Below are 10,210 nucleotides of genomic sequence, written 5' to 3' on the forward strand. Positions count from 1 at the left end.
AGAAAGCAAGGTGTAAACCTAAACTTTAAATTAAGTTCATAGACAGGCTACCGTTGGCGTTTCACATGCCCACAGGTAATGCGGGATACAAGTTTAATGAGAGGACGCAGGATATAAACGAGAGTTTTGATCACTTTGTAACTAAGTTAAAATTGTAGGTGAAGGGGTGTGCTTATGCAAATTCTGAGAGACTGTGTTTGTGGGGGATTGACGGTTAAGGCGGGGTGGGGGAGTCACGTCATCATCTCCCCTCCCATTTACCTCATTTCGCTCTGAGCTGAGCTCCGCGGCTAACGCCGTCTTCCGAAGCAACTTCGTCACACTGCCACCAAATACTCACAGAAAAATCCACAAGTTAAATCACACGCTGTCTCTAGAGTTTCTCCACACTGAATCCTCCAGGCACTACTTACAAAAGGTTACATTGACAATCGTGTTACGTTATTTTTAAAATCTTTCCTTTTCTTAGCACAAGCACAGCTGAGAAGCTTCGATGCATGTGCTCCATAACGCGTTAAAAAATAATGCATTTAATCACACTTTGCATTACAAGGAAAGGGGAGCTTTTGTCAATGCATGATTTCCTGGTGCACCGATTACATTGATCAGCGCATCCCGATTCATTTTACCCTCGCACCACCTTAGTTTGAGAAGGAAGAATGAAAAAATATAAGGTTAACACAGAAAAACAGATCACCAATTAAAGCTTTATGAATAATTGATTCGCCATCAATAATTGTTTTGGTAAAGCCTACCTCCTTCCATTTTATAATTTTTCCACCACTAGCCATGATTAAATGAACGGTAAAAAAGTAAGAGTGAAGCGAGGGTGACTTATTTAGGCAGGAATATATATGACAGCAACACTCATGACAATGTCAATCATGTTATGTTATTATTAAAATGTTTCCTTTTCTTTTCATTACTTCTTTAACAAACTACTTCTCGCTCGGGCGGTATTTTGCTATATATATAATATATGAATTACCAAAAAGCGCTGAGACTTTTGATATCATGAACGTGTGTACAAAAGGGATCTCCTGCCCAGCAAAAGTCAAGCAGCCAGCGCGCGTGCACATAGCTGTGCCGGCCTTTGAGACGCTGACTGCGCTTCTGCCTTAAGTCAAAGTGAGCACTTTTAATTTTTCCCCCTCCCCCTGCGCTATAGCCCAGACAAGTGCAAACACGGGACCCCTTTTCTACACCACGGCAAAATAATATTAAGGCGATTCACACTTTCTTTGCACGCATATCGATTATGAGGTCCTCAGCTCGGATTATGAAGATACGCACACGAGTGGAGGACTGACAGTGCCATCACAGCCGATTAATGGTGGGGACGTCTCACCAGTCTACACAAGACCCACCGCGACTGTCCCCAAAAGGTGATCATAACGTCAGCGAACACATCTCTCTATACTTTTTTCCTTTTATCCCAAACCAAAGCCTTTCTCTCTTAACACTGCAGAGGACACAAAAATAATTTTCTTTAATTGCCGGTAAGGCACATTACCAGAGGCACAAATTTGAACGTTCACATAGAAAATGTAATTTCTATACCACAGCCGTCGTGTAGCGCCTTTCAAAAGGGATCTACTACTGAGAGATGATCCATATACATTTTAGCTGCTGTTAGTTACTTACCTGTTGCGTTACACAGTCTTTAAAATGTAGTTTACCCGCAACCACTCCAGTAGTGCTCAATGTACCTGTACTTCTTAAAACGTTAATGTTATACTGTTTAATAACTTGTAGACTATATTTTTTTTTTCCCTTGCACTCGGTGACCAAAGCTATACACACACATATAGACACATACAAACATACACACAAGTATATGTATATGTGTATATGTAGATATGTATATAGATATATAGATATGAAGATATGTATGTGTATATATATACTGTGTATATATATATATATATATATATATATATATATGTATGTATATATATATGTATGTATATATATATGTATGTATATATATATATATATATATATATATGTATGTATATATATATATATATATATATATATATATATATATATATATATATATATATATATATGTATGTATGTGTGTGTGTGTATATATATGACAGCAGCAATCCAAGCTGTGAGAAAACAGTAAAAAGGAGGCGTGTCAGACGTTGTGGTACATTTTCTGATACAGCTACCGAAAACAACTTCGTGACACTGCCACCAAATACACAAAACAATTACTTTGACAATCATGTTACATTATTTTTAAAATGTTTCCTTTTCTTTTTCATAACTTCTTTAACACATGACATCGCTGCGAAATGCGGGTATTTTGCTAGTTTTATATAAAACTAGCCAACACGCCGCAAAATCAGGCCAGTTTTTTAATAATTTTTAAGCACAGGGAGAAAATTAACATTTGAAAAATCGGTAATGTAATAAATCAGCAAGAAAAGCAACATTGTAACAATGCACGGAACGAACCAACACACAATCGTCCGTGCGGCGCTCAGGCAAGGAGGATGGACGCGGTCGTGCGTCATAACCGAAAACTCATTTTTTAAAGACTGCTCACTTCATTGTGTTTTAACCTCAGTTGTAAAGGAATGTTTAAGGATCCCATGGGATACCCCTCGCAAACCGTTTTACACGCTGCATATGGCGATTCACCTACACGAGAAACATGCCTCTATGAACAGTCAACATGGGTCGGAGCTGCATGTGACCTTTATGACAGACAAATATAAATGACGGCGGTTTTTCTGTGTCGTCGCGTCCGAGTTGGTGGGCGTGGCTCTGCGAGTTGTCGTCGTATCCAATGGTCTTGGAGTTGGTGGGTGTGGCTCCTTCCTGCGTGCGCCATAGGTGTCTCACTTGTCGGCGGCTTAATGAATCCACGCCCCTTCCTGCGTGCTTTCCATGGGTGTCTTGCCTTAGTGAATTATATATATAGATTAGTAGTATTATTATTCCGCTTTATGAAAAGGGTAATTATGCAGATCTAATAGCTGTAGACTGGTAATACTGACCTTAATGTGCATTAGAGGTAAATAAAAAGAAGACATTATTAAGGAGAAGTTTGAGTACCACATGGCAATAACAGGAGCTCTAGGGTACAGTCAGCACGGGTTTGGACTGGTATGGTTGTGTTTTAAAAATGCGGTAGAGTTCTATGAAGAAGGAACAAAAGAATGTGATCATTTATCACGGTGCAGGTCGGCTGCATGCTCCCTCTTCATTCTTGGAAGCCTCTTGAACCTGACAACGTCAGTACTGTAACAGAGATGAGCTTGGCAGATGAGGACAAAACACTCATAAAGCAAGGGGATGGTAAAAACCGATCCAGTGCTTTTATTAAAAATTGCCAACAAAATGAGAGTCCCAAAGCGCAGTGCTTCAAAAACTTAATAAATAAATAATCCATAAAAATGTGTTTATGTGGAGGATTAAAGCCGAATAAATATGTCCATTAAAATGTGGTTAAAGTTCAGGCAGGGGATTGTCCTTTCCTCCTTCTATGGCCTTCACTGCCTTTCCAGTCTTCTATGGTGAGTCACTCTTTTTAACATGCATCACTCTGGCTCCCTGAGTTACTCAATCAGGGCAATCTCTCCTTCAGTCGCTCGCTCCGCTCAAGGGGCTCCCCTTCCCAGCTGCCTGCCTTCACCCACTCTCGAATTCACTCACATACACCTGCTAATTCTGCCTCCTGCCTTCTCTCTCTCTTCATTTCACCTCTGTTGTCTTGTTTTTTTGTTATTCAATTTTTTTTATCTCACACTCACGCTTCCCTTTTAAAATGGGGACGTGGCAAAGCTGTGGCAATCAGCAGCTCCTAGCGTCAACTAGGGTTGTGGCCAATCTTGTACGTGTGCACTAAGTGCAAGGCCGTCCGCTCCCACATCATGCATGGGAACCGCTCCCGCCACGCTACTACTAACACCCCCCCAAAGAAGACATGAATATGGTGATTATTTAAAAGATGCCAATCGGCCGCAAACCTCACTTTCCCGCATCAGTGTGGTGCATATGATATTATTATCTTGATTTTCAGAAAGCATTTGATAAAGTTCCACATGAGAGATTTGGCATCAAACTAAAAGAAGTGGGAGTTCTGGGTGTGGTGTGTAATTGGGTGCAGAACTGGCTGAAACACCTAGGACGAAGGGTTATGGTGCAAAGTTCTATATTATATTTATCAGCAGTGACCCCTGAGGGACAATACTGTTATCATTACATAGTTCTGATGATAATAAGGATAACATAAGTATGTTTTTGTATATAATGTATCTTGACAGGAATACAGGTAACAGCTTGGTTATATGTATTTTTCAAGTCAAAAGTTATTTCCTCTCAAATATGGTATACAGTATATGCATTTGCCAGGCAAAACTATGTCATAATGTTAAGCGTTTTCTACAGTATAAATTTTATAAAATACATAGTTGATCCTGTTGTTTTATAATTCAATTTATGGGGCATGGGATTTTCAGGAAACAAAAACCTAAACCTTACCGACATAAAGGATAAGTTTGATATTTTTCAAGTTTGCAGGTGATGCCAAGCTAGGTGGATTGGCAGATAATTTACTTTGGAATTATTACAGAGGTACCTACAGAGCATACAGGCTTGGGACAGAATTGTGGTTAATGAAATTTAATGTAAGCAAATGTGAGGTGTTACATGCATGTTTACATGAGGTTTGAAACTCAAAATTACTGCTTTTGAGAAGGCGTAGGAGTCGTAGTGGATTTGTCACTATTACCTTACAGACAGTGTTCAGAGCTCACTAAGACGGGTAACATAATTTTACTTTATTATACTAAGATGTATAGAGTATGCCTAAGGTTTATAAACACACTAGCTTGACTTCACCTGGAGTACCTTATGCAGTTTTGGTCTCCAGGGTATACTGTATATACAGTAAATGACATAGCAGTGCTAGAAAAAATCTAGAGAAGCATGAGTAGTACCATTCTAGGACTGAATGGAATGAGTTATTTGAAAAGATTAAAGAAGGCAATTCTTTTATGTTTAAGCAGATGGAGATTAAGAGGAAATATGATTGAAATATTTAAAATTATAAAAGGTATCAGTACAGTAGATTTAGGCTGTTACTTTAAAGTGAGTTCAACAAGGAGAGGGGCATTGTTGGAAACTTGTTAAACTTTGCACAAGTGTTAAACTTTTCATCACACTCAGCACTGTATATAGAATGAACAAGTTACCAAGTAAGGGTGATAAACAGTAGGATTTCATTTGCATTTAAACCTTGATTTGATGTTGTTATGGAGGAATTTGGTGGATGGTCCGAGTGGCCTGTTCTTGCCAATTGTTCTAATGTTCAAAAGAAACAATTAAGTGTTCTGAATCTTAAAGTATCTCAATTGAAATAAAAACCGAACTGAAATATGCCATTAACAACAGTAACTGTTTACTAATTAACAAAGTGGCTATAGAATTTTTTTTAAACATCTGTGTATATACACTACCGATGTTTAGCTTAGTTCTTGTTTTTCGGTGTGTTTTTTTTTTTCTTTGTAAAACAGTTAATTTTATTGTTATTAAAGGATAACTTCAGACCGGTTCCCATTTTTATTACAGGTTTACCTCAGTTGCCATTTATCCCAAGAAACCGTCAGCAAGATTTAAATGATCTTCCATACCAATGGCCAGATCATGGGAACAGACTCAGGTTTGTTTTTTAGCCTAACAGACCATAACAGTAACTAATGGTTGATACTTATACAAGCATTTGTTGACATAACTGTATTTCCTGTATGTATTGATAAGGAACTGTAAATCTGAACTAGGATGCAAGTTTCCGGTGTTTAAACTTGCTTATTTATATGATAAACGTTTAGTTCGCCCAGGAACTCTGTGGTTAAAAATCTATATTTCCACCTTTTAGGTTCTATATAATTTGACCTGGAAAACCCTTCTCTGGAAATTTAATATGTTTTGTCATAAATCTCATTTGTTCAGACTAGAAATGTCTAATATATACTGTAGCCTCCTTAACATTACATTTTTTTCTGAATAAAACATGCAAAAAGTGTTGTATTTTTTGGCTTGAAAACTGACATTTTCATTAATCTCAGTGATATATATATAGATATATAGATATATAGATATATAGATATATATATATATATACACAGTATATAGATAAATAGATAGATAGATAGATATAGTGGGTACGGAAAGTATTCAGACCCCCTTCAATTTTTCACTCTTTGTTATATTGCAGCCATTTGCTAAAATCATTTAATTTTTTTCCTCATTAATGTACACACAGCACCCCATATTGACAGACAAAAAAAATAATTTTTGTTTTGAATAATTGTTGCAGATTTATTAAAAAAGAAACTGAAATATCACATGGTCCTAAGTATTCAGACCCTTTGCTGTGACACTCATATATTTAACTCAGGTTCATTTGAGTCCAGCTGTGTTTGATTATACTGATTGGACTTGAATAGGAAAGCCACACACCTGTCTATATGACCTTACAGCTCACAATGCATGTCGGAGCAAATGAGAAACATGAGGTCAAAGGAACTGCCTGAAGAGCTCAGAGACAGAATTGTGGCAAGGCACAGATCTGGCCAAGATTACAAAAAAATTTCTGCTGCACTTAAGGTCCCGAAGAGCACAGTGGCCTCCATAATACTTAAATGGAAGACGTTTGGGATGACCAGAACCCTTCCTAGAGCTGGCCGTCCGGCCAAGCTGAGCTACCGGGGGAGAAGAGCCTTGGTGAGAGAGGTAAAGAAGAGCCCAAAGATCACTTTGGCTGAGCTCCAGAGATGCAGTCAGGAGATGGGAGAAAGTTGTAGAAAGTCAACCATCAGTGCAGCCCTCCACCAGTCAGGGCTTTATAGCAGAGTGGCCTGTCGGAAGCCTTTCCTCAGTGCAAGACACATGACAGCCCGCATGGAGTTTGCTAAAAGACACCTGAAGGACTCTGAGATGGTGAGAAATAAGATTCTCTGGTCTGATGAGACCAAGAGAGAACTTTTTGGCCTTAATTCTAAGCGGTATGTGTGGAGACAACCAGGCACTGCTCATCACTTGTCCAATACAGTCCCCACAGTGAAGCATGGCGGTGGCAGCATCATGCTGTGGAGGTGTTTTTCAGCTGCAGGGACAGGCCGACTGGTTGCAATCGAGGGAAAGATGAATGCGGCCAAGTACAGGGATATCCTGGACAAAAACCTTTTCCAGAGTGCTAAGGACCTCAGACTGGGCCGAAGGTTTACCTTCCAACAATATATATATGTACAAGATGCGTCTACACCGTTGCCCATGTAGTGCTCGGGCCTGATGCTGTTGGCACTTTTACAGCCCAAGTAAACCTCGGGTCTTACGTGAGATGTGTCTATACCGGTTGCCTGAGTGACACTTGGGACTAATGGTTTTACAACTCAAGTGATGCTCGGGTCTAACACTAAGGAGGTTAATTAGGTAGCAGTCTTATTATGGCAATTCTAGTAATTAATAGAATGAATTTGTGCTGCAACCTTTTTTTTAATTTTGAACTCTTAGTTGGGCCAGTGTGTGTGTGTTGTGAGAGTGTCTGTGGCCCTGTCCATGGTTGATTCTTATTTTGGACCCAGCACATGCAAGCTGGCAACCTGCTTCCAGCATCTCCAAACTAGATAAACAGGTACTTGATAGGTGAATGAATATGTGGATGTTTTAATAGTATTTTTAATGTACTTTTGAGTTTGAGACTAGGGCTGAACACATTTCCAAAATTTGTCAATGTTTTGTTTATGTGCATATTTTCTGTTTCAAAGGGGTGATGATGAAATTGTAGTGGAGAATGAAGCACATCCTTCTCAGGGGGCAGATTTGCAAGATATTTTGGCACATGCAGCTATGGAGCGTTTACATCAAGTACCTCAACTCGGTGAAGCACACAGCTGTGAGCTTCCTTCACCCCCTAAGAGATCTTTCAAGGCTCCCAGTTTACCTTCACTCAGTAAACTGGCCACAAAAGCCACTGTGTATCTAATGACAGGTAAAAACATGAATTTTTGTGTTTATTCTGTTCATCTTTTTCTTGTATAGCTGAACCAGCTCAGTACATTAAATAGGCTGGCCGGTTTCAGGTAAGAATACATACGTTAACACTAGAATCCCTGAAGCCTACAAGTAAACTTGCAATCCCGGGCAACCTTAAATTCCTTCATGCTTCTTCTTATCAGCATTTTTTGTTTTGCAAAAGTGTCGGTCTGCAGAAGCAGCAAGCAGCGTACTCCGAGAGATGGAGCTGAAGCCAGCAAAATTCTCAGCGCTCAAGTGTGTTTATATAGGTGTGAGGTGCCTAGAGTTGTAGAGAGTAAATATTATATTTATTTCCAAAAATAAACACATTTCCTGTCATCCTACATTTACACAGATCATTGTAGACACAGAACACACATGAAATGTTTGTATTCCAAATCACAATATACAAACCGGATTCCAAAAAAGTTGGGACACTATACAAATCGTGAATAAAAACTGAATGCAATGATGTGGAGGTGCCAACTTCTAATATTTTATTCAGAATAGAACATAAATCACGGAGCAAAAGTTTAAACTGAGAAAATGTATCATTTTAAGGGAAAAATATGTTGATTCAGAATTTCATGGTGTCAACAAATCCCAAAAAAGTTGGGACAAGGCCATTTTCACCACTGTGTGGCATCTCCCCTTCTTCTTACAACACTCAACAGATGTCTGGGGACCGAGGAGACCAGTTTCTCAAGTTTAGAAATAGGAATGCTCTCCCATTCTTGTCTAATACAGGCCTCTAACTGTTCAATCGTCTTGGGCCTTCTTTGTCACACCTTCCTCTTTATGATGCGCCAAATGTTCTCTATAGGTGAAAGATCTGGACTGCAGACTGGCCGTTTCAGTACCCGGATCCTTCTCCTACGCAGCCATGATGTTGTGATTGATGCAGAATGTGGTCTGGCATTATCTTGTTGAAAAATGCAGGGTCTTCTTTGAAAGAGATGACGTCTGGATGGGAGAATATGTTGCTCTAGAACCTGAATATATTTTTCTGCATTGATGGTGCCTTTCCAGACATGCAAGCTGCCCATGCCACACGCACTCATGCAACCCCATACCATCAGAGATGCAGGCTTCTGAACTGAGCGTTGATAACAACTTGGGTTGTCCTTGTCCTCTTTGGTCCGGATGACATGGCGTCCCAGATTTCCAAAAGAACTTCAAATCGTGACTCGTCTGACCACAGAACAGTCTTCGATTTTGCCACACTCCATTTTAAATGATCCCTGGCCCAGTGAAAACGCCTGAGCTTGTGGATCTTGCTTAGAAATGGCTTCTTCTTTGCACTGTAGAGTTTCAGCTGGCAGCGGCGGATGGCACGGTGGATTGTGTTCACTGACAATGGTTTCTGGAAGTATTCCTGAGCCCATTCTGTGATTTCCTTTACAGTAGCATTCCTGTTTGTGGTGCAGTGTCGTTTAAGGGCCTGGAGATCACGGGCATCCAGTATGGTTTTATGGCCTTGACCTTTACGCACAGAGATTGTTCCAGATTCTCTGAATCTTCGGATGATGTTATGCACAGTTGATGATGATAAATGCAAATTCTTTGCAATTTTTCGCTGGGTAACACCTTTCTGATATTGCTCCACTATCTATCTTCGCAACATTGTGGGAATTGGTGGTCCTCTACCCATCTTGGCTTCTGAGAGACACTGCCACTCTGAGAAGCTCTTTTTATACCCAATCATGTTGCCAATTGACCTAATTAGTGTTAATTGGTCTTCCAGCTCTTCGTTATGCTCAAATTAACTTTTTCCAGCCTCTTATTGCTACTTGTCCCAACTTTTTTGGAATTTGTTGACACCGTGAAATTTTGAATCAACATATTTTTCCTTTAAAATGATACACTTACTTGGATTAAACGTTTGATCTGTCATCTACGTTCTATTACAAATAAAATATTGACATTTGCCATCTCCACATCATTGCATTCAGTTTTTATTCACAATTTGTTTAGTGTCCCAACTTTTTTGGAATCCGGTTTGTATTATTTTCCCTATACAACTCTAGGCACCTCACACCCAGATAAACAGACTTGAGCTCTGAGTATCTTCTGTACGACTTCAGCTCCATCGGCGGAGGGTCGGATAGCAGGCTGCTTGTGCTGATTGATACATCTGCAAAACGAAAGATGCTAATGGAGGTTTGGGAAGAAA

At 39.5% G+C, this 10,210-nt stretch overlaps 1 protein-coding gene across 2 annotated transcripts in view; it reads left to right on the top strand.

Annotated features, from left to right (window-relative positions):
• si:ch73-173p19.1 overlaps positions 1-10,210 on the top strand; it is a 154,827-nt gene that overhangs the window by 78,508 nt on the left and 66,109 nt on the right. For both annotated transcript variants that reach the window (XM_039753220.1, XM_039753222.1), the window contains exons 8-9: positions 5,590-5,680; positions 7,788-8,011. In XM_039753220.1, coding sequence (XP_039609154.1) covers positions 5,590-5,680; positions 7,788-8,011 — 315 coding nt within the window. The remainder of the gene's footprint in view (positions 1-5,589; positions 5,681-7,787; positions 8,012-10,210) is intronic.

This window comes from Polypterus senegalus, chromosome 5 (genome assembly GCF_016835505.1).
Source record: "Polypterus senegalus isolate Bchr_013 chromosome 5, ASM1683550v1, whole genome shotgun sequence".
Classification (NCBI taxonomy): domain Eukaryota; kingdom Metazoa; phylum Chordata; class Cladistia; order Polypteriformes; family Polypteridae; genus Polypterus; species Polypterus senegalus.